Below are 25716 nucleotides of genomic sequence, written 5' to 3'. Positions count from 1 at the left end.
TTTGTTCCCCTGGCAATCAAATCATTAAATAAGAACAATCTGGTATAAACTTTGTCACATGTAAATTATGAGTGCGTCTGGTGTGAATGTACACTTTGGTTTCTTATAGTTATAATGTTTTTTGTTTGGTGTAATGCACAAATTGTAAGACAAATCTCCTTACGGATAATAAAGATTATTATTATTATTATTATTATTATTATTATTACTATTCGTTTTAAATTAGGTCTAACTTATAATGCATACTAATTAGCTTTTTCTCTTTAAAAAACAGCTTGAATAACTGATTTTAAAAATGAGATTTTTCGCTTTCAGAAAATAAAAATAAACGTTGCATCAGAACTTTGAATGGTCTAAAATATTGTGATGTCGGATTTTCAATATCTTTTCTAGTTTACGAGATCTAAACGGGACGGACGGACATACATTTCGCACAAAACTAATAGCGTCTTTTCCCCTTTCGGGGGGCCGCTAAAAAACCCTACTTAAACGTACTAGCAACACCAAAAACTGATAAACCAGATAATGATTACATTATCACATTCCAATCTATCTATCTATCTATCTACCTATATATACATGTACAAAAGGATTGTACTTCATGATGACTAAATATGATTATAGATATATAGGTGACTTTTTTCTCTTTTGAATTAAAAACTTGAACAAAAGCAAAAAAAAGATGTCATTTTCCAATTCTTCTCCACACAACTAACCTGACAAGGCTGTTTTAAATTAGGGCGGTCAATTTCTTTCATTAAAGGACATCTGTGAAGGCATTCCTGTAACATCATTAACATAAAGGTTATAATGTTTCAAATATTGTTTTTTATAACAATATGATATCACATTTTCTGGACAAAATACTGTTGCTTTTCGTAAAATTTACAAAGTATAACATCTGTATTCTAGAACAGTGCCTCAAGTTCCATCTATTTCAGGAGTGTGTACAGCCCTCGAGGGCCAAAACTTGACTTTTACTTCATACAAAATATCATTCTTTTAGGACTTCATTAATATGTAAACATGAATGTACATACTGATAAGATCTTGAAACTATGACATTTTTATGAAATAAGTGCTAAAAACATGCTACAAATAATGACTGCTACTAATTTCAAATTATATTTCTTTATTTATAAAAGTCATTTTCTACAAGGAAAGCTATGGATATTTAGAATCTTCTTCCTGTGGTCAATATTAGCATTCCTAAAATTAGAGCCATAGTTTTCATTTTAAATTTCTAGCTTACAAAAAGTGAATCATATTTAGTCTTTATATTTTATAATCATGCATATTTAAAATGTCAAATCTTACATTCATCCCATCATCCTCATTTCTACAAGACTACAATTTCTTATTAAATGACTGCATCAAAAACTGTTTTTTTTTTAAATAAAAAATGGAGCTAAAAATATATTTAAAAAAAAACAACAATGTTGAATGAAATCAAATGGCAGGTTTCTATTAACTCCATCATAGCAAAGCATAAATATCATAAAGTACTTATAAATATTTACATATAATATAGAAAACAAAAATATTACTTGTTAAATAAAAAAACAAAACAAAAAAAAAACACTGCTATTTACCAGAAATGAAGCCTTCCAGTGAGCCTGTCTGGTTATTTCCTGACATTTATTTTCTATCATGCAATCAATTTGATTGAGTGGGTCAACATAAAACTTTTCTGGTAAACAAAATACAAAAGTTCTATTTAATAAAATAGTTTTTGCTTTTTCAAATTCAACTGTTTTAGTACACAACAGAGGAAAAAGAAAAGACATCTTTTAGGGTAAGTTACATATTACAAATATATAAATTGCAATAACTACAAAGACAATTTCAATTTTTTTTAATATTTGCAGTTAGATGTGGTACATATGAATTGTTAAAGGTAGATAATAAGATTTCAAATAGAAGCTTGAAAGGATGTCAAGGTCTTGAACTTTTCATCTCCATGCCAGAACAGTGAATAATTGTTACTCTGCTGCTCTATCCAGCCATCTTGTTTGCAGTCTGCCTTTGTGTCACCTACCATTTTTTTTTTGCTGGTACCAGTACACTATTTCCACTATTATAATTTTAATATTCTTTTAAGGTGACTTGCCAAAGGTAATCCATTCGTTTTTAATTGTCACTATAGATGGACCTTCATTTAACTGGTATATTTTGTGGTTAGTGTGTGCCTTCAATCCAGTTTCATTTTGGATAGATCCATATATTTTTCTAAGAATTTTTCTTTCCCAAGTATTTAGCAGACTTTTTGTTGTTTATGTTAAATGTCAGGTCTCACTTGCATAATTGAATGAAAAACAAACCAATCAACTTTACTTAGTTCCCTAGCAAAGCTGGGGAAAATAAAGCCAGTTGGTCACTATAATATTGATACAAAACAACCCTGAATGCAATTGCGATTAAATACATAAGATTTAGTAAAAGAGCTTGTTTCATTAGCCATCAAGAGCAAAGTCTTAAAACAACATTTACATTACTTTAACTTAGTGAATTCATCTTCACATTTAGCAAGGCCAGACATGCCTACCCCCAAAACACTGAATGTGGAACACTCAGGCTGAAAATGTGGAACTTTGGACCCCAATGTGGAACAAGCAAGTCATCGGGAAAAAAAAGACAATTTAGTGTAATATTATTAATAGTAACTGCGAAAGCATTTTAAATCAGTTAAACTTATTTATATTGTAATTAAAACTACATACCTATTACGATTTATCAATTGGAATATCCATTAAAACATTCTTGAAACATTTAGCTTTCCATTAAGGTGCTTATACAATATATACACTATTATATACACAGTTATTTACAATATTTACAGTGCTTTGAAATACATTATTCCTTGCCAGAGTGAGAAGCCTGGAGTGACTTGTAGTAAGCACTCTTCAGGTCTTCCAGTTCACTGTCAGAATACACTCGGTTAATTGCATCTCCAGGCCTGGATTTACAAATAAGGAGAGCCTCGATAGTTTCGTTGATTAGACGACTTCTAAACTCCGTTCTATTTCTGCATACAAGCAAGAGAAAATATTCTCTCACAATGTGCAGAAGAGTGAGGGATTGTCAATAGTGCTAGCATAACCTCAGCCAAATTTTTGAACAAATTTTGACCATTGTCGTTCATTTTTCCAATTGCAGCCCATGTGCTATCTGATCTTTCTTTCATACAAGACTGTATGTCAGTGGCTTGGTATAGTGAAAACTCAAGCTTTAAATCAGATGCACTCACATTTTTTTGGCAACAGTACTGGATATCTTTTTAAAAAATAATCCAGTGATGCAGATGAAGAAGAGGTTTGTTTAAAGACATCAACAACTTCCATATGTCTAAGCAGCTCTTCATTCAGGGGAATCTTAACTTTCAGATATTCCACAGCAGCATTAAAAAATGCTTTGACTCCATCATAGAAGAGGTTTAATTTTTCTTCTCTGAGATGCACTTCATTTTTCCTCTCAATGAAATCTGAAGCAGCTTGCCCTAAATGTAGGTCTGGATTGTCTTTAAAGTTGGCCTTGTTTAGGTTGTCAATTTCAGTGACTCTCACCCCAAGCAATGCAGATGGCTTGATGTATCTGATTAACAAAGATTTCACAAGTATTTGTAGCTTGCTTTGCAACAAGTGAATCTTTGGTTCCTCACTTTGAAAATAAGTGTTGAACTCATCAAACGGTTGCAGGGCATCATTCAAAAAAGGGCAAATTAACCTATTAGAGGGAGAAGAAAAATTTTTCTTAGGTTTGAAGCCCGTTCCTTCGATGCAGAGGTGGATAATTTTTCTTCATTCTTGAAGAATGCTAGAAGAGGCTCCCAATTATCCAGAACTCGTGGCAAGCATTTTTTTTATGCTTAACCACCTTGTACACACATGCTTCAATATCTTGTTTTGCTTTACTTCATGCAAAAGTTGCATGTCTTTAAAAGCTCCTTGTCTTTTGCTACTTTTGTCAAGGTAGTAATAGACATCTATCAGCAGCTGGTCTATACTGAGAGGAAGACAAGAGGCAGCCTTTTCAGCAGCTATGTGTACAAGATGGCACGCACATCCTGACATAAAAATATTGGAGTGTTGCTTTGCTATATAGCCAAGTACACCTTTATCTTTGCCTACCATCACTGGTACATTATCTGCGCCAAATGATAGACAATTTGTCCATGGAATATTATGTGCTGAAATTTCAGCAAGTAATAAATTAAAAATGTTCTCACCAGTTGCAGAGCCCTCGCAAACAGGTATTGACAGCAAATCAGAATTAACTAGCTTGGTGTTTGGATCAACTGTTCGAACAACACTGGGGAATAATTTGCAGCTGCCAGAATCATTGCTTCCATCAGTAGATATTGTAAATGGATACATTTTCATGCGTTCAGCCAAGGAAAGTGTTGTTTTGACTGCTATTTCTTTAACTATTGCTGTACCTTTGGAGCATCTACATTGAAAATCCTTAGCAATATCATCTTTAAACATAAGTATGAATGCCTTTGTGAATTTGTCTAAAGTAGCCAAAGGTAGATTCAACTCGGTCACAAGATCTACCAACATTACCTCTGCCTTTATGACATCAGTGTTTTTTTTGCCTTGGATGTCGGAAAAAAGGTTTCAATGCTCTTTGAAACTTTGACTTGTTTAGCCAAAGAAGTATGAGTAGCACTAGCAATATGATGAGTAATATTTCACAAAAAGCACTATACTCACAATGTCTTGCGGGTAAAATAAAGGGAAATTCGTCAGTATATTCCTTACAAAACTTTTGAATACTTTTTTTGAAGGTGGAGCAGAAGCAGCACCATCGGGCATGGATCGTTTAGAGATTATTAGATTTTAGATCTAATCAAGACTAGAAAATCACAAATGAAATTGTAGAAGATCAATCAAATTCACTGATTCAGATTGAACTAACTAGATCTAGGCGCGCTAATGAGCGTTATTTATACGTAAAGGTAGGAAATAGAACTGCGCATGCCCAAGCCGGAAGGAAGCGGAAAACGTAGATCTAAATATATTTTTGGCGCTGTTCTCATTTCGCATTTTACAAAAAAAAAAAAAAAAAGAAAATAATAATGGTTGACGGCAATTTTTTTTTTTTTTTTTTTTTTGTCGGAATACTGACTTCGCGGAACAGAAAACCGTCAATGTGGAATGGCGGAACATGGGAGCTTTTTAGGTAATTTTGCGGGACAGTTCCGTATAATGCGGGACGGTAGGCATGTCTGAGCAAGGCATAGTCTCCTGAAAACTATGAAACAACTATATTACATACCATCAGCATCATGAATGGCAGAGAGAAATGTGGGCTCCAGAGCCTGGCTGAGTAAAACCTGAAGATATACATTAAATGTTTCCACGAGAGGATCATCTTCATACTGAACCTCAAGCCTGAAATACAAACACAACAATCAACTCAACACACACGCTTTAAGAAATGTGACTCAAAAATAAAGAACATTTGTAAACACTTCAAGCTCTTAAATGTATTTTATTGTACCTTTTGTTGCTAGGTGGTTTGGGTCGATATTCTTTAATAACTTCTACTCGAAGTGAGTCAGACTGAACCTCTTTAACTTTAATTGGTTCAAACTGAGTCTCCATAGATTTTACCCAGTTTGAAAACTAGAGAATGTGATATTGAATGAAAAAAAAATTTAACATCATTTTAGGAGAGATTAATACATTAATTAGATAATTATTATGAGCCATATTATTCTTTATGAATTATCTCCCTACTTTTGTTTGTAAATGAAAATTTAGTTAAATATGATCAGTTAAAACTATGTCTTATAAACTTTCCTTTGAGGAAACAACATTAAACCAAATTAGTTATAACTTTTTTTTTGTGTATAACTTAGCTTATTTTTTTTGTGAAATTTTTAGAAATTGTAATTATAATTTAACTAACTAAAACTATGAAAAAAAATCTAAACCTTCAAACATACCGTTCCAACTGCAACATGTTGAACCAAATTATTATCAGTGCACATCTCAAACTTTCTGATCAAATTTCCTGGTTCAAGGCGCCAGATTGGATAGGATTCAAAGTTTTGCAAGTCCTTTTTCTCTATCATATACATTCCAATCTAAAAATATTGAAAAATATAAAACTTATGTGCAATTATTTAAATCACAAAATAAAATAAGATACTGGAGACCATACTTTTATTATAAACCCAATATCATTATGTATATATGTTCTTTATTGAGAAATTCCTCATGTATAAAATACCAATTAATTGTAATATCATATATATATTGTTTTCATTCTCATTTCTAATGTTTTATTTTCTAAAGTCAACACACACAATTAAATAAAATGTTTGAATACCTGAAAGTGACTTTCTTCCTGATCGGCTGATGGTATCTCACCGGTCTGTGACAATCCACTATTTTTGTCAGTACTCTGTACAGCCGGTGATGTGGATACCGATGCAGTCTGTGATGAGCGACGACTGGATGATTTTGACGATTTTGTGCTGGACATTCTCACACGAGACCGCCTGAATTATTTATACACACAAAATATTGTTTTCTTTAATGAAAATTTACAGTTTTTTACACAAATGACAACATATGTTAGAACAAATAACAATATATATATATGCAATATGTAATTAACCATTTTCTACCATGAAAAATATCTCCTTAATTGAAGTAGACTGAGACAATGTATAACAATTTCCAAAGTGTAAACTACAATTAATTTTAAGTTTCTTTGAATCATTAACTCATGTTGAAGAATGTCATGCAACAAGTGTATTACCTAACTTTCTTCCGTTTGTCTTCAAAATCATGTCCTTGTTTTAAATCCTGTAATAAAGACAGCTCAAACAGATTATTAAGAGGAACTACTATTGTAATAAACAAAAAAAAAGGGCAGAACTTTTCAGGACAACTAATATCTGCCATAGTTTAGTGAAAACATTTAAACTATACTTTAGAAAATTAGTCACAAAATAGCTTTAAAAACAAATGAATACTTCTATTTGAAACAGTTTGCAGTTTTGGCAGTCTGTGAAGCCTTAAAAGTCATTGACTCTCTACTCGGAAAGGGACATTTGAGGGCAACACAGATTGTTGTGGTCACTGACTCAAAACCTCTACTACAGGCTTTGCAAAGCCCTGGACCATGGCCCCCCAATATCAACACTGTCATCATGGCTTCACACAGCATAAAGCAACGCTATAGCACTGCTGTAATAATGCAGTGGGTACCGAGTCACATAGGTGTGACTGGCAACACTATTGCAGACTCCATGGCTCACCAAGGAGGGCAAATTCCACCCACCGAACAGGCTGTAAGTTTCCATCATACTCTGAAAAAGTGATTTGAGTGCTGGGACAAGTCCCAAAAAGCCAGTGGAGTCTAGAAGCGCATGAGGCGCCTGACTGCACTTCCCTGTGGTGGAGGCTGTCCAGGCCTGAGCAAGCTATTATAACACAGTGCAGGACAGGCCACTGTCCTGTTGGCTCATATTTCTCACGGCTATGGCCAAATTTTAATTCACTGTGCCCCTGCTGTGGGGAAGAAGAGGAAACCGTTCCTCATATTCTGTTTGACTGCCCCAGACTTGCTTATCTCAGTCTCGACAGGTCTGGGAAACCAAAAATTCTCAACCTGTATGGTGACATGTATGCACTACGCAAAACAGCAGGGCTTTTGCAAGAGAGGATTTGAGCCTTCCAAGCCCTCACTCAAATGGAGTTTGATGATAATTTGAGACAAATCATTTCATTTTTTCCCAAACTGGATGAATGTTCAAGAGAATAACATTGTCAAATAAAAATAAATCCAGTGGCTATTATTTTAAGTGAGGAATTCGGGTGGAGAAGGACATGCTCTACCATGAGGCTGAAGGTGAGAATAGAAAAATGATGTGTGAAACTATAGATTTACAGAAATATTCCCCTGGCAGGTGCACTGAATGAAAAGAAGCAAAACACACTGTAATGCTTACCACAGCAAAAGGCATCCAAACTGGATCCTTGTCTGAATCATAGTTTTTATCAGAATCATCATTTTTCAAATTACTTTTACCCTTATAAGGCACATACTCTTCTTCTGTACTGCTATCTGATCCAGAGAAATTTTCTGAAAGAAATAGTCAGATATACATCCAGTTATTATATTGCAATGTTAAGATGAGCCCACTGCATTTTAATGAGGTTAGGAACATTTATTTAGTCAAAGTAATTTGAACTGTCTTAATTTGCAAAAAAAAGTTCAAAGAAATCAAATTTCATAAATGTATCTTTTTAAAATTAGGACAGCAGAAATTTAAATTTCTGTGAAAAATATATTCCTTAATCAAATATCTGTTTGAAAAAGAATCTGAAACGATAATGAATTTCTATGTAAACAATATTAATAGACAACATAAAAGAATGGACAGATTTGTCATTGAAAGAGATTCTGTCAAAGGCAAAAGAAAGAGAAATGGAGAAAGATTGTCAAAAGATCTAGTGTGGTGGTGCCCCAACAGACTAAGGAATAGGTGAAGGTGAAATAGTCTATATTCTATTGTTACTCAATGTACAAAATAAAAAAAGATAAAAAAAAACAACAGAAAAACTTCAGCAACATGTTTATGCTAACTAAGGTCTACACTTAAATGGTATTACTTAAATGTCTACAAATACATTACATTATGAAGTTCATTTGAATTTATATTGTTTAAAAGCTTGTTTTCTATGTTAAAAAATATATTTATATATTAGTATTTTCTGATTAATACAACAAAAACATGCATAGTAAAAAAACAGCAACAAAAGTAAGTAAAGTATCCCTATGTGACCTTGTGATCTATGGGGAGATGATGTATAGGTCAACTGTTTTTATGACCGATGGTTAACGAGGGTGTCATGTGGCCAGCACAACGACCAACTGCATTTACTTTACCCAACTCAAGTCAGGCACCCATTAGAGTTGGGTGGACTTAGGGATGTTCTAAAAATCCTGAAATTCAAAATACTAAGTCTTCATCGAGAATCAAACCAGAGAGCCCTCAATTCGGAAGTCCAGCGCTTTACCATGTAGAAACCATTCCCCAAATAAAAAACAATATTGTAGGCAATTAGATGATCAATATCACAAGCAATATGAGACCTAGTTTCCCTTTCACACCTGGACACCTCAGTTCGGAAGAAAGGACTTTACCACTCAGCCACTGATGTCTCCATATATGAGACTAGACTATCTACAGTGAAAATGGTGATTATTGTGATATCATCTTCTTACATGTTCTAATAGGCATAGAGCATTTTTAACTAGTATGGAACATCAGTTTATATGTGATCTAGGAATGACCATTACAGAAATCAAAGCATTGAGTCAGGGTTCAGTTGGTTTCCTTAATTCATATTAACAGTTTAGCCTAGTAAATCTATATCAAGTGATTCTTAAAGATATAATTATTCATGTAAGATTAATATAATTGAAGTGTTCATATTTTGAACAAGTGGATATCTCTAAATGTGCTTTATTCTCAACATAGTGAGGCACAAAGGATCTATCATTACCACTGGAAATAATACACAAAATCAAGAATAACGAAAGTTGAAGAATATTATAACAGGTTTCGGACATATTGCTTATTAGCTGTCTATACACTGAATATTGTAAGTCTTATGTGATAATATCAACATGACAAGATCATCTTCCTAAGTTCAAATATCATTAAAATGTGACTGGTTAAAAAGCTACTAAATATAGCAATTTATGCTGAAATTAAATTGTAATATAATGAGAACTAAATTTAAATTTACAGCTTGCATTTAAGATCATCTAAAATAGTCTTAGATACAAATAAAAAAAAACAGATAATTAACTAATTAAACATTTGAATAAAAACTAATTGTATACAATGAATTTTATATCAATGTAAAATAAGCCTATAAACCTTTATATGTCAAAGATGTATCTCTCAATATTATATTATACAATAGTACTTCAATCTAATGCAAATATACTCTGAACAAAATTCTAGTGAGAGGAATATTTTTCTTAAAACTAGAGAAATATTATTTGGGAGTTATGAGATAAATGTGCTTGATCTATATTTTCCATGTCTAAACCAAATGAATTGTATTATAAACAGTATAATAAAAGTAAAATGTAAACATAAGCTGATGGTAAGGTCCTGCCAGACTTAGTAAAAACTTTCTTTTAGGGAATATGAGCTAAAAGAGGGCTAAATAAAAAGAGGAAACACTTACTTTGCTTTGCCGTCTTCTCCAAACACTTCTCTTTAGCTTTCCTCCCGATGGATGTTCTCATTGGAGGAGGTGAAGGCAAGGGTACCTCAGGCTGAAATTTTTTACCATCTTCTTCCTCTGAACCATTACCTGGCCAAAAGTCCTCACCAAGGTCAGGATTTTCCTTGTGTTTCTGCCTCCGCCTCCTGCGCTTCACCACCCCCTCTTTGTTTTTGCGCATGCTGTCTTTTAAAAGGGTAGACTCTGCAAAAGGTCCAAACCTACTCCTCTTCTTACTTTTAGGTAAGGTAATTTTCACAGCCAGTTCGCTAGTTCTCTGAACAGAGTAGCCCTCTCTGTCACTATCACTCTTGTGAGAGGAATCATTATCACTAAAATGGGAGTCTCTCAGAGCATCCTCACTGTCTGAGAAATTGGAGCTTTCTTTCCGCTGCACAGTTGGTCTAGGCCTTCGAGGCTCAGGTATATACTTGGGCAGCTGAGGTTTCTTGGTCACTGCAGAGGAAGAAACGCTTGACAAGGTTTCCTGTTTGTGACCTTGAAGATAGCTCATAAAAGAATCCTGAAATGAATCCCTTTTCTGTGCTGGATCTTCTCTGCCTTTCTTAACCATCACAACAGGTTGAGCCATGGTAGACAAAGTAAAGTGCCCCAGCTCATCATCATCTACAACATGTGGCATAAAAGTCAAAGTCATTTTCTCTGGTTCTGAGGCAGCATAAGACTGACTTCCATCTTGATCCAAGGATCGCTGAGTATCAAAAAAGGCATTGAATGATACATCGTCCATATTAAGGTTACTGCCAATAGCTCCAACTGGGCGAATTTCATGGACAGCTTCTCCATGGTAGGTTGGTCTGAAATTGCCATCATTGCTGGCTGAGTCATTCTGCTGTTGTATTCTGGTTGATTCAGAGGGGGAGACCAGTGTGGTGAACACGGTTTCTCCACTTTCAGCAGAAGAGTGCCCAAAACCTGATGATGGGACAGTGAGTGGTTGCTGTACCCCAACTAGTTGTTCCAGGAAAGGCTGCCCAGAAAAATCTAGATGGAATTGATGAGTGTCCTGTGAGTCTATTAATCCTGGATTGTGACCAGGATCATAGCTATGATCTACACTGACTGGTCGTGAGTCTATTGGGGAGTGAGCTATTGCCATGGACTGGGAACCCATGTGCCCTACATGTCCTATCATGGCTTTACTACCTCCATAGCTATTATCCGCACCCTGAGGAGATGGCTGCCCAAGGGGTGACATTTGGCTCACTATTTTATGCTGTGATGGGTGTTCAGCAAAGTTTGTCAGCCTGCTCAAATTAGAATGGTTTTCTTGCATAGGGGAGCTTCTCTGCTGGCCATTATTGGACATAAGCCCTGCCAGACTCACAAAGCTTTGAATGTGCTGCTGATTGTCTGGAATGTTAGATCTAAAGGACTGACTACTTTGGAAATTACTGCTTTTAATGGTGGATTCGGTGGACTTTCTCTGCTGTGGTGGGGTCAGCTTAAAAGTAGAAGATGTTTTATCATTACCCATTCGATTAGGCAATACAAAGTCACCTTGAGTTCTCATCAAATTTTGATTGGGTGTTGTGGCAATCTTTGGACTCTGGGAAGGGGCATATCCATGGTTCTGATGATCCTGCAAAGAGTAGTTTTGAGGCATGGAGGGGGTCTGTGCCCTGTGAACGTCTCTTGAGGTAAACTGGTTACTGCTGCCAGAGTTTCTGAAGTTTGGCTGCTGCATATGGCTGGCCTGGCTCACGTGTACCCCCATGGGTAACGTAGATATATGAGGAGAAGCAGGAGGCATGTTTAGGATATTATGTTGGGACAATGGCATTGGCTGAGAGCTGGATTTCTTAATTTCATTAACAGGGCTGTTAGATTGGGGTGGATCTTTCTTTTTTCGATTTCTAGTTCTCTTTGGTTTAGTAGTGGAGTCTGCAAGGGCTTGAATGGGAATGGGGGTCTGGGCTTGCTGCATAGAGGAAGTTGTAAGTGAGTTGTTCAGAGTTACTTGACTTAGAGAGGAAGAGTGATTAATGTTCATAGTGTTTCCTGGACTTGGCAACATGCTCATTCCTTGACTCATCATTATGTTTGACTGGAACTGATTACTACGCTGGTTAACCTGCATAGACAGCATATGAAGGCTGTCTTTTGGGATTTTTAATGTCATTCCCAAGTCCTGTCTCTGACCAGAGATTGGAGATGACAAGATGTCCTGCTGCTGAAGCCTGTTGGAGTCCATCTTCAGACGAAAGTCATTTTCTTGGAATTTGTCGGCTAGAGTGTGGGCATGTTCTGAAGTGAGATTTGCCAGATCTGGGAAATGAACAATGGAGAAATTAGACTGCTCTTGACCAACCTGTAAGTTTTCATTCATTGGAGGCGCTGGGCTAACTGCCTCATAGCTCAAATCACCTGACATTTGAGCTGAGGAAAATTCCTGAGGATCACTGATATTTGCATATGAGCCATAGAGCTGGCCTTGAGAATTAGAAGACAGGTCCTCAATGTCATTGTGGGAAGAATATGACGGCTGGCTGTGAATTTCAGTTAAGCGATGAGTTTGTTGCTGGCTATTATTGCCAAAAGACTGCTTTCCCATGGTATTTGAGCTATATATCTGAGCTAGGCTGGATGGCAGAATGGATTCTGTGTTTCTCCCATAAAGTATCTCTGTAGAATGGGAGCTTCTTTGAGCTATTCTTGCTGTATTAGAACTATGAGCAGGAGGTGGGTCATGCATCTGTAGTTGGTTGGACTTTGACGTAATATTTCCACTGCCAGAACCTGGAGAGACAGACAGATTTCCCATGTTGGATACTGGAACATCTTGTAAAAACTGATGATTGTACAAGGATGAGGAAGGTGGCCATAACCTAGCAGCTTCAAGTAGCTGAGTCCTGGTCACAGAGTCTCGTGCAAGGGCTTTGGAGCTTTCATATCGGCTAAATGTTGGAGACTGCTGTTCAGGTGCAACTCTAAGTTGAGAATCAAACAAAAGCTGACCCTGCCCTATTGACATGCTCTTGTGACTCTGCTGGGTAGACATTGTGTCAAGCAGAGGCATGCCTAGACTGTAGTTGACTGTTGGTATAGCCGTGACTGACCTACTGCCAATAGGGGTGGTTGATGCTTGCAGCTGGTGACTGAGCCCAAGACCTAGGGTAGGAAAGGTGTTAAGATTAAATGAAACCAAAAGACAACTTTACTTCTAAATTAATTTTATCTTAGAACTGGTACACATTTTAAATTACTATTTATTTTGAAAGACTATTCATTGGGAATTACTATTCTGTACAAATTGTATAATTCCATAATTCTTTTTTTTTGTTTGTTTTTGTTTTTAATTTTTTTTTATAGATATTCTTAGTTTACCAGAAGTTAGGTCAAGTCGGTTAAGTGAAGAATGCGTAGGAGTCAGACCACCTGTAGTTGAGTGTCCATACTGGAGGTTGTAAGTATTCCAGTGATTAGGGTCCATGGTTAACTCTCCAGGAACTCTTTCTTCAATTTATAGTGCGCTCCATTCTGAGGTTAAAATAATAATTAAATAATAACTAGAAACAAAGGATTGTCCAAATCTTAGCAATGTCAACCTTAATACACACAAGAGAATGACAAAGTAATGTCATTGATCATTGAATCACATTCATAACAAAAAAAAAACTGGTGTTATATATATATATTATATCATCATAAGTACATCATTTTCTTAAAGATGAACAATATCAATACAATCATTTAAAATGACTAACTCCATCTAGATTTAATGACGTTTACATGTTGTTTTCGACATACATATGTGTCAAAATTTATTTCTCCTATACAGTCACAGTATAACTTGAATTTATAGCTATGCATCTAACAGAGAAAAGCAAAGCATCGATTCTATAATTTGTTGTCCCTTTTCTGCTCAGTTTCCAGAGATCTAATTCGGACTTCTGATGCAAATTTGAAATAATGTTACCTATCATCAATGATTCAATGTTGTCTAGTAAGAGTAAGACTATTTCACAAACATGTTGGGTTAATCATTCATTCAAAAGTCTAGATCTAGATCATCTATAGTCAGTTAAGTAAAAGTAAAAAAGTAAAGTTCCCCTTTCAGACCTTGTGATCCGATTTATGGGGCAGATGATGTAAAGGTCATCTGTTTCTGTGGCCCATGGTTAAAGAGGGTGTCATGTCAACGACCAACTGCCTTTACTTTTTCCTAACTAATGTCAGGTACCCATTAGAGCTGGGTGGACTCATACGTGCCCTAAAGATCCCAGTTTTCACCACGATTCAAACCCGGGACCAGCTGGTTTGGAGGCCAAGCGCTGTACAACACAGCCACCACGCCTCCAGTCAGTAGTCAGATAAATATAGAGAAAGACATTCCAATAACATTTATACTGTTAGCTGTTAAATAAAATTAAAAAAGGAGGTGTCCCAACAAATAATAATGAATTTAATTCATTCTCCTTCATTGGACACCGCAAAATCGTAATAAGAACTATTATTGGGATTAATAAATCTATGATTTTATCAATAAATAAACATGACCTAGATCGAGATATCTAGAATATATATAATTTATGAATGAAAGAAAAAGTGCGGACTGCTAATTTAAAAGCCAGAGACAATGCCCACTGCAGGTGATAATGCCAGGTGAGCTGGCGGAGAGGAGAGCGTGTAGTGTCACAACCTATCAGACAGGCAGTTGAGGGAAGGGGGAGAGAGTCATGAAAAGAATTATAAGCATCTATGGGAGGGAGAGGGTGTTAAAATGTAACAAAACGAACATTCAAATTATGAAAACAAGAAGAGGATCCATGGATGGGAATTAAGAGAGAGAGAATACATGTAGCCTAGTTGAAAATATCACGTTTATTAAATTTTATAATAATAAATTTTACAGATCTATAGTCTATATAGATTTATTTCTGTCTGTTTCTACAAATAGATTATATAGGTATATAAATAAATAAACTATAAATTATATATATTGTTGTAATCCTGACTTACACCAGTGCTTGTGGTGTGCACGAGTGCACTATTTAACCAGAACAGGAAGACACTAGGATAGAGTAAATAACAGTGTATCAGTGATTGTGAACAGTCTTTATATGGAAACTAAGAAGCCAACTTTTCTGCTGCCTGAAATAGTAGGGACCTGGAGTGAAGCGGGGAAGGCTGTTGTTGGTCTGTATTCAGGATGCTGTTGAAAGGACTGGTATAATTAGTAGCAAGACTCTGAGGAAGCTGAAGGATGTTTTGTGTTTGTCCTAGTGAATAAACACACTTATTTATTTGCTGTTGAACTTCGTTGAGTTGCCTGCATTAGAGTTACAACAATATATTATATATATATATATAAAATATATAGTTTATATATATATTTATAGAGAGAGAGAGTATATGAGGCTATAGACTATATTACTATAAATACATATATATAGCAGAAGTGAATCTACTTCTTTTAATAATTAATAACATCTAAATAATTTTGAATTAACACAATATAATTATAATTTATTAGCAATTACATAGTGGTGTTCATCGACGTTGCTCAGTGTCCAATGAAGGGGATTCAGTATGAGTATAGCATGAAGTGACCCAATTTATTTGAAAATAAAATCTCGAATGAGTGGTAATAAGGTAATTCAAAGGAACGCAGCTTTTTTTATTTTCCATTAGTCATTAGTTGAAGAAAAAGAATCTGCTTTCATTTTTTTTGTAAGTTAAACCTTCACCAAATAAAAAAATAAAAATATGACCTAGTCTAGTCTAGATCTCTAGATCCCTAAAGATGGTGTTCAGATATAAGAATATTATAAATATACTATATAATTAAATAAAGTATATATACTAATATATAGAATATAGTAGATCTATATAGATTTCTCAATTTAGTATTTTTTTTTAATGTAATACTGAGACCACTGCTGAGTGAGTATTCTGAAGTATTCAAATTTCAATTAGATCTAGATGTAGTTACTAGACTAGTATAATTATAATGATAATCAATTGGAAGCAAAAGCAATGGTGACGTGAATCGTGATGAAATTAAGAACTAAGTAATGAGCTAGCCCCAGTGTTCAAAATACTCTTTCAGGCTTCACTTAACCAGGGCAGAGTACCAAAGGACTGGAAAGAAGCTAATGTCACCCCCCTATTTAAAAAAGGAGAAAAATCTGACCCAGGGAACTACAGACCAGTATCACTTACCAGCATCACATGTAAAATCCTAGAACACATAATATGTAGCAACATCATAAACCACTTAGACAAACATAATGTCCTCACACCATACCAACATGGCTTTAGGAAATATAGATCATGTGAAACACAACTAATAGGACTAATTGATGATTTTTCAAAAGGTTTAGATAATAGTGAACAAATAGATGCTATCTTACTAGATTTTTCTAAGGCTTTTGACAAAGTTCACCACCATAGTTTGCTTAAAAAATTAAAATATTTCGGCATTAATGGTCCACTGCATCAGTGGATTAAAGACTTTCTGATAGGGAGAGAACAAACTGTAATAATAAATGGCTCTAAATCAACACCGATAACAGTAAACTCAGGTGTACCTCAAGGTACAGTCTTGGGTCCACTACTATTTTTAATTTACATAAATGATTTACCAAATTGCATTAGTTCAGGAACAAAAGTCAGATTATTTGCAGACGATTGCATAATATATAGAACAATAAAAACAACACAAGACACAGATATTTTACAAAGAGAATTAGATGAATTACAGAAATGGGAATCAAATTGGAGCATGTCTTTCCACCCAGAAAAATGTCAGTTGTTAAGAGTAACAAAAAAACTAAAACAAATTAATTCCACTTATCTTATTCATGGCAAACCAGTATCACAGACTAAAAACGCAAAATACCTAGGTGTTATAATAAATGAAAAACTATCATGGAATCCACATATTGATGAAACTACAAAAAAATCAAACAAAGCATTAGGATTTATTAAAAGAAATTTCTATAAATCAAATAAGAACATAAAACTAAAATGTTACTTAACCTTGGTTAGGCCAATAATAGAATATGCATCCTCCGTTTGGGACCCCTCAACTCAAGAAAACATTAAGAAACTGGAACAGACACAAAATAGAGCAGTGAGATTCATAACAAACGAATATTCACATTTGACTAGAGTAACACCTTTAGTAAAATCACTAAATTTAGAAAGCCTTCAGGACAGAAGGCTCAAAAGTAAAGTAGCAATCATACATAAAACACTGAACCATAATCTTCAAATACAAAAACAAAATTTAATAAAATACTCTGAAAGACATAAAGATAAAGGCACATTCCTCGTCCCATATGCTAGGACAAATTTGTACAAATACTCCTTCTTCCCTAGTGCTATTAGAGCATGGAATGGGTTGCCTGAGCTAGCCAGGAAAACCAGTGACTTGGCAGAATTTAAGTCATTGGTTAATATGCATGACTAAATGCATGACGCGTAGGACGTAATCATCTTCTTTTTTGAAGTAACGTCTGTATTATATAAGATAAGATAAAATTGAAAGTCAACTAAAGTAAAATATTATATTTCAAGTTTTTAGACTCACTATTTCCACTTAGTTTACTAATTACTTAAATAAATAATTTGAACTCATTCAATAAATACACATTTACTTTCAGAAATCCAAAAGTACTTATTTAAGTGCGTACTGTTAATAGACTGTATTCTTACAAAAATGTATCCACTAAAGTGTATCGTAAACACCAAATTCATACACCGCCATCTTAAGTTTTAATACATTCCCACAATCCTCAGAATATCCCTAATCCTAAGAAAATGGCTGTCGTATCAGAGCGTGATAACGGAGCAACAATACGGGAATATCACTATTAATGTTCAAAATAGTTTGTTCAAAAAGTAGATATAGTATTGCACTAATGCTTGTTAACACCCTTGCAACTGAAGATAAAGTTTAGTTGTGTGCAACATCTGTTGACGTGTTATAAACAAAACATTTGTATCGTTGTAGTAGACTTGAGTTTGATCGAAGTTGAGTAGATCCAAGACCAATTTCGTGTGTACTGACTGTTGTGTGTAGACTAGCCTAGATATTAATCTAGAATCTAAAATCTAGCTTAGAGATCCAGGTTATAATCTGATATAGATCTATTTTCTATAGAATTTACTTTTACATTGTCCATCAAAATCAGAAAATCCAACCACAAATTTAAAATCGGACCATTTACTCATTTACTGGCAGACACGCAATAATTGCGGAGGTGCCAGTCCATCAAAAGCAGAGACATGGACGGTGCCGACGCAGAAAAAGTTGAAAACAAAGACGTTGAATTGGATACTAAAGAACGCCTAAAGGGTAAGCATAGGTCCTAAAAATCAAAATGAATACAACAGACAGACTAGATCTAGATTCTAGATCTAGAAGTACTTAATTAACTAGATTATCTAGATACATGTACTAGAGTAAGTAGATTATCTAGAAATCTAGATACATGTACTAGAGAGAGAGTAACTATATCTAGAATCTAGATCTAGTTAAATCTAGTCTAGTATCTAGATTATTCTAGATCTAGATACTAGTAACCTAGTTACTCAGTTACTGCTACTAGTTACTAGTAGTATATTCTACTAGAATTTAGTAGATCTAGGCGATTTCTAGGCCCTAGGGCTAGGCAGATCTAAATCTAGTGACTAGTAGCTTCTATACAATAATACATTCTAAGTACATTTATTTATTAGATAATAATAGTCTAGATAACTCTAGATCTAGTAAAATCTAGTTTAACTAGTCAAATCTAGTAAGTTTAACTAGTATCATGATAAATTGATATCCTCACTTTTGAAGCTCTGGATAACATGTTCTTAGAATTAATTTCTAGACTAATCTAGACCTAGGCTAGCTGCTGCTAGATCATCTCTCTCTATATATATAGATTATATCTGATATAATTAACATCAAGCCTGGCTTACAGTTACAGAAGTTACAGAGTTACTAGTCTAGATCTAGTCTAGTTTGATGACTCTAGATTAGTAGATCTTTCTAATTACATACTGTAACATACATATATATTATAAATATACTTCACTCTTCAGTCATTACATTTACATGAAAACTTTTAGATTTAAAGTAGTTTTTAAGAACTAATCTTATTGATCTAGACACTAGAATTCAATTGAATCTAGATTATTTAATTAAAAGTAAAGTATTGTTGTAACTCTGTGATGCGCACTGACATCTCAATCTGCGAAAGGTGCACTGCTAAGAATTAGCCTAGAGATGAATGTAGACAGTAAAGAAGATAATAAAGTTCTATCCAAGTCTAGAGCTTATAAAGAAGCTGTGCTCAATGCAGACATTGTGTAATAAGAAATAAAGGAACACTGAAGATTAACCTAAAACAAGGCTTTATTAAACTAGAACCACACATGAACTGACGAAAGAGACTTGGACAGTAGCACACTAAATCAATGTTGTGAACACATTCTCACGACGTTACACAAACATAAACAAATAGTAACTATTTCACCACATTCACCCCGCCTAGAATTAAAATAGCAAGTATAGTAATATAGTAGGCCAATAGCATAAATAAAAGAGAATGCCAGTGCCTTTAATACAATAGATCAATAAATAGTCAGGGTTCGTAGCCACCTTGAAAACCTGGAAAACACCTTGAATTTCATATTAAATTCAAGGCCTTGAAAAAGCCTTGAATTTCGTAAAAAAACGGGAAAAAACCTTGAATTTTAAAACTGGACCTTGAGTTCTTTCCCTCCCGATACCTGGTGTTTATTTTCTTATTTTCCCCGGTTACAATGAGCTGACCAGTAACGACGCGTCTACACCGCCTTTCACCCACTTGTGAAGCGCGACCTCGTGATTGAAAACGACCTTGGCTCAAGCAAGCATTTCACTTAGCAATGTTTTCCTTTCACTGTTACGACTGAAGACGCTCTAGATCTAGTCTGTAGTGACTATTGTCTATAACTAGAGCAATTAGCAGCCTATTGTGAAGGCTACACCCCTCCGGGCCCTCCCTCGCCGAAAATCTTCTTCTTGTAACAGTAAGAGTCACTTCGCGTGGAAAGTCCGTATATCATCTTATCTTTGTGTCTTTCTGAGTATTGTATTAGATTTTGTATTTGGAGATTATGATTCAGTGTTTAAGTATAATTGCTACCGGTACTTTACTTTTGAATCTTCTCACCATCCATCCTTCTCATCTAGCTAGAAATAGTATCTAAATTTAGATCTTAGTTAGATCTAGTGAAGATAATTCGCGCTTAACATGAAAACTCTGTGAATTTTAGTTAATTTAAGGATCTAGATACAGGTACATCTAATGTCTAGATTGCTCTAGAAATACACTAGATTTACGCTAAATCACTGGAATCTAGTGAAGATAATTCTCTCACAGCCGTTAAAAGTCTGCGAAGTTTAGTGACATTGAGTTAGAATCTATAGAGTCTAGATCTACGATAGATTCAGTGAAGATAATTCGCACACAGCCGTGAAAATTCCGCGAAGTTAGTGATTTAGATCTAGACTCTAGATTTACGGTAGATTCAGTGAAAATAATTCGCACACAGCCGTGAAAATTCCGCGAAGTTAGTGATTTAGATCTAGACTCTAGATTTACGGTAGATTCAGTGAAAATAATTCGCACACAGCCGTGAAAAGTCCGCGAATTTTAGGGACTAGATTTATGTTGATTCAGTGAAGATAATTAGAAAAAGTCTGCGAATTTAGTGACTTAAATTTAGATCTACTGTAGATTTAACGAAAATATTTCGCACACAGCTGTAGAAAAGCCCGTAGAGTTATTTTGGTTAAAACTGATGGAAAGCAAGTCAACTGCTATAGTAAGAATGAAATATTTTTTTTACAAATCTATGTCAATTTAAGAAAATTTCCAACTTCAGATTGCGACAGTTTTAGCTGAATTACATCTCATATTTTAAAAAAGTTATTCTTCTGTAATGCAAGCTTGTGTGTGTTTTTAAATGTATTAGTAAAGTTTCCCTTTTCAGACCTTGCGATCTATGGGGCAGATGATGTTAAGGTCATCTGTTTCTTGTGAGCAGGGTGTTAAGTGGCCAGCACAACGACCAACCGCCTTTACTTCCCCCAACTAAAGTCAGGTACCCATTAGAGTTGGGTTGACTCAGGGGCGCCCTAAAAATCCAGAAATTCAAAATCCTGGTCTTCACCAGGATTCGAACCCAGAACCTCAGGTTCGGAAGCCAAGCGCTTAACCATTCGACCACCGTGCCCCCTTTTAAATGTATGTAAAAAGTTGTATGTAAATATTTATACATATATATTGCTTGCTATGGTGCGATGCATACCTTGAAAATCTAAAACTCTACCTTGAATACCTGGAAAATACCTGGAAAATCATTCATGAAATTGGCTATGAACCCTGAATAGTGTCGAAATATTAATTTCTCTTGTAAACAATAGTGAATGGTGATACAAAGAAACCTAAAAACCAGTATCTGTTGTATGACTTATAAACAATTAATAGTTTCTGTTTTAAATATTAACAAATAGTGTAGTAAGTAGACATGTATGTAAGTAAGTGAAAAGTAAACTCTAGTATCAGTAGCAAGAGATAAACAATGCCGGTTTATGTAGAACATAAGTAGTGCAATAGAGGAACAACTCTAGACTCTATAGTTCGGTCTGGTTCTTCTCTCTCTTAGGTTGTAACGGGGTTGACTATCCTGTTCTACAGTTTGGGAGTCACTAGTGAATTCCTGAGGGTCAAGTGGGGTATTTTCAAGAGGAAGCGCTCGGAGGTCCTCAGAGCCTACCAGGGGTTCTTTCCTTTCTTGTATCACCGTAGGGGTGTTGACTGGTACTTCCGTGTTTTGAGTTTCTGGAGGATACTCATTATCCTCAACCTGAGGGAACAACGAAGGTTCGCTTGTTGTTGTGGATGGGGAGGGGGTGGGAGCCAAGCATCTTAGAGAGACCGTCTCCTCTTTACCGCTGGGCAACCGTACCACGGCATATTGGGGGTTACACATCAGCAATTCAACTTCCTCCGTGAGAGGATCATACTTCGAAGATCCGTTCTCTCTTCTCAGCAACACTCGACCTGGGCTAGATAGCCAAGTGGGAATAGATATCCCGAAGGAGGATTTCCGGTTGAACCGGAAAACTCTCTCATGTGGAGTTTCGTTTGTTGCCGTAGATAGTAATGATCTAATCGAGTATAGGGCCTGGTTCAAGACAAGCTCCCATCTCGAGATCGGGAGATCGAGGTCTTTCAGTGCTAAAGTAACAGCGTTCCATAGAGTTTTGTTTAGTCGTTCAATTTGTCCGTTGCCTGAAGGATTAAAAGCGGTTGTTCTACTTGTAGCTATTCCCCTTTCGTGCAGAAAGGATTGCACCTCCCTCGACATAAAGGACGTACCTCTGTCAGAATGGACGTAGGCATCCCAACTAAGGAAAACAGCTGATTTAAACACTTTATGACAGTAGATGAGGACATATCGGGACATGGGTAGGCAAATGGGAAGCGTGAGTATTCATCCACCATTGTTAATAAGTATTTGTTGTGAGTAGCAGATGGGAGTGGCCCCTTAAAATCGATGCTTACTCTCTGAAATGGTTGGGTAGCCTTGATGAGGGTGCCTGAAGACTGTTTGAAGAATCTAGGCTTCAGTTCAGGGCAAGTTTTACATTGGTTTACCACTTTGCGGACGTCCTCGCAGGAAAAAGGTAAGTTCTTAGTCCGAACGAAATGGAGGAGTCTCGTGACCCCTAGGTGACAGAGGTTGTTGTGTAACAGTTTGAGGTCTTCTCCAGTCATCGCTGACGCAAAGTGGTTTCTTGAAAAGGTATCCGCCGCAGCGTTTTGTTTCCCGGGTCGATATACAACGTCATATTGGAAACAACTAAGCTCCAGTCGCCATCTTTGTATCTTTTCGTTTTTGATCTTGCCCTTGTTTTGCTGGTCAAACATAAAAGACACTGAGCGTTGATCTGTAACCAATGTGAAGGGTCTACTGATAAGGTAATGTTGCCATTTTCTCAGGGCTTCTACGATAGCGTATGCTTCCTTTTCGACTGCTGAGTGTCTGCGTTCACTATTAGTGAGTGTTCTTGAAAAGAAGGCGACAGGACGGCCGTCTTGATTAAGAGTGGCGGCAATCGCAATGTCGGAGGCATCTGTTTCGACTGTTAGTGGTCGATTATAATCTATCGTCAACACAGCAGCGTTTTCAAGTTCAAGTTTTAGCTGTTTAAAAGCTTCCTGTACTTGTTCAGGGGGAGGAAAGGCTTTGTTGTTAACCAATAAATGGATCTTGCTGGAGAAATTTGGGACCCATTGAGAATAATAGGACAGTAGTCCAATCACCCGCTTTTGTGATTTCATGTCTTGTGGTGGAGGTAGATTTCTCAATGCTTGAAATCTTTCAGGGTCTGGTCTTAATTGCCCTTGTGAGATTTCGTAGCCTAGGAGGCATACTTTATTAGTCGCACTTTTATCATTGTTGAAGGTGATACCGTAATTTTTAGTGGCATTGAGAAATCTCTGTAGATTCTGGTCGTGGCTAATGGAGTCAAGTCCGCAGATAGTAACGTTATCCACGTAAGCGAACGTGTCCTGTAGCCCTGCCTCCTCAATTATTGTGTTGATCGTCCTTTGAAATGCAGCGACTCCGTCCGTCACTCCAAAAGGAATGCGGCAAAACTGGTAAAGCTTTCCGCCAGCCTCGAACGCCGTGTACTGCTTTTCATCATCCCTGATAGGTATCTGGTGGTAAGCGCTTTTGAGGTCAAATGTACATTGAGTATTTAGATATTTCCTGCACCAGTTCATCCACTTTTGGCACAGGATACGCGTCGAGGTAGGTGAATCGATTGATGGTTTGGCTATAGTCGATAACCATTCTCTTTTTGTGCCTTTCATTCGTTGTTACAATTATCTGGGCTCGCCACGGGGACGTGGAAGGCTCAATAATTTTGTCATTAAGAAGTCTCTTGATTTCAGTTTGAATGAATTTGGAGTCAGGCATAGAATATTTTCTAGATTTAGTGGCTATGGGGTGGCAGTTAGGAGCAAGATTAGTGAAGAGGCGAGGGGCTTCAACTCATGCAGCTTTCAGCGTACAGACCTGGAGAGTGCTTCGTTTTCCCTCAAATGGGATCATCAGTTTTTCGTGCTGGCTGATGAAATCTAGCCCTAAGATTACATCAGATACTAGTCCATCTAGTAGTGAGAGCTTAACACTTTCATATTGTTCATCTTTGTACTTTATTTTAGCCATGTAGATTCTGTTTCTGGACGTTTCTAATTTCCATTTGTACCTTTTAGCAATTAAAGAAGATATATAGCTTTCACTGCTCCCCGTATCTACGAGAGCCTTCAATGGTACTCCATTGACGAGTATTGAAATAGTAGATTTAGTAAGACCGGACGCTGGTGTCGATGCCCAGGAAGATCCAACGGTTGTAGTCCGAGACTTCTCATCATCTGCTTTCACTATGGCTGAGGTTATAGATTTGAGTGTCTGTCTGGTTGATCTACAGACTTTCTGTAAATGGCCCCTCTTACCGCACAAGTTGCATGTAGCGTCACGGGCCGGACATCTAAAGCGTTGATGTGGGCTGTTTCCACAAAAGAAACATCTTTTACTAGTTGCCGCACTCACCTCGTGTTCCACTTTTGTCGTTGGAGAAAGGCTCTCCACGTCGGCGCTAGCTCCACAGGGAGTTTCAGAATAGATGTTATACGCCATGGCATGGTTGTGGGCATATTCCAGTTGTCTTGCCTCTTCATAGGCGCACTGTAGAGTTAGAGTAGATTTCTTTAAGAGTCGCAGCCTTATGCTGTTTGAAGCCAGTCCAGTAATGAAGGTGTCTCTTACGAAGATATCTCTGTGTTCTTCAGCGGTGACGGCTTTGAAGTCACAGTCTTTGGCCATACTTTAAAGCTTAAGTAGGAAGGAGTCAACGGTTTGTCCGTTCTCTTGTCGACAAAGAGTTATCATGTGCCGTGCAAAAATTTCGCTTTTAGGCTTCACGTAGACATTTTGTAGAACTTTGATTGATTCTTCGAACGTGGTACACTCACTTATGTACTGAAATACGCTCAAAGAAACGTAGTTTTCCAGTAATTTCTTTTTGTCAATCTCGCAGTGAGAGACTGAGGAGATGAAATTCTCAAATGTTCTGAGCCAGTGCAGCCACTTCTCGGCAGCCGATGGCGAGCTAGGCTCTATGTCTAGCTCTTTTGGCCTAACTAGACGTTCCATTTGTATTACTACTTTTACTTACAGACTGAGAATAGTGTTGAACGAAAATCCAAATAGATACGTGAGGCACATAGATCCATGGAATTGAAAATTTCTAGTTTAATAAATTGTAATAAGAAATAAAGGAACACTGAAGATTAACCTAAAACAAGGCTTTATTAAACTAGAACGACACATGAACTGACGAAAGAGACTTGGACAGTAGCACACTAAA

At 36.2% G+C, this 25716-nt stretch overlaps 2 protein-coding genes across 9 annotated transcripts in view; one reads left to right on the top strand and one right to left on the bottom strand.

Moving 5' to 3' along the window:
• Nucleotides 1-18022, bottom strand: part of LOC106069892 (uncharacterized) — a 29304-nt gene extending 11282 nt beyond the window's left edge. Inside the window, exons 1-12 of one of the 8 annotated variants that reach the window (XM_056045127.1) lie at nt 17946-18020; nt 15246-15555; nt 13611-13763; nt 10224-13394; nt 7967-8100; nt 6772-6818; nt 6337-6508; nt 5951-6091; nt 5503-5627; nt 5278-5393; nt 1593-1690; nt 717-782 (exon numbers count right to left, since the gene is read on the bottom strand). In XM_056045127.1, coding sequence (XP_055901102.1) covers nt 717-782; nt 1593-1690; nt 5278-5393; nt 5503-5627; nt 5951-6091; nt 6337-6508; nt 6772-6818; nt 7967-8100; nt 10224-13394; nt 13611-13716 — 4176 coding nt within the window. In that variant the 5' untranslated portion in view covers nt 13717-13763; nt 15246-15555; nt 17946-18020. Of the gene's footprint in view, nt 1-716; nt 783-1592; nt 1691-5277; nt 5394-5502; nt 5628-5950; nt 6092-6336; nt 6509-6771; nt 6819-7966; nt 8101-10223; nt 13395-13610; nt 13764-15245; nt 15556-17887 lie in introns of all 8 variants that reach the window. The other 7 variants (XM_056045126.1, XM_056045123.1, XM_056045130.1 and 4 more) reach the window with 7 other exon arrangements.
• A 19-nt stretch (nt 18023-18041) lies between these two features.
• LOC106069903 (uncharacterized) overlaps nt 18042-25716 on the top strand; it is a 35197-nt gene continuing 27522 nt past the window's right edge. The window contains exon 1 of the mRNA XM_013229679.2: nt 18042-18588. Within this exon, the coding sequence (XP_013085133.2) occupies nt 18519-18588 (70 nt within the window). The 5' untranslated portion in view covers nt 18042-18518. The remainder of the gene's footprint in view (nt 18589-25716) is intronic.

This window comes from Biomphalaria glabrata, chromosome 10, assembly GCF_947242115.1.
Source record: "Biomphalaria glabrata chromosome 10, xgBioGlab47.1, whole genome shotgun sequence".
NCBI classification, from domain to species: domain Eukaryota; kingdom Metazoa; phylum Mollusca; class Gastropoda; family Planorbidae; genus Biomphalaria; species Biomphalaria glabrata.
This window is presented reverse-complemented; position numbering and strand designations above follow the sequence as displayed.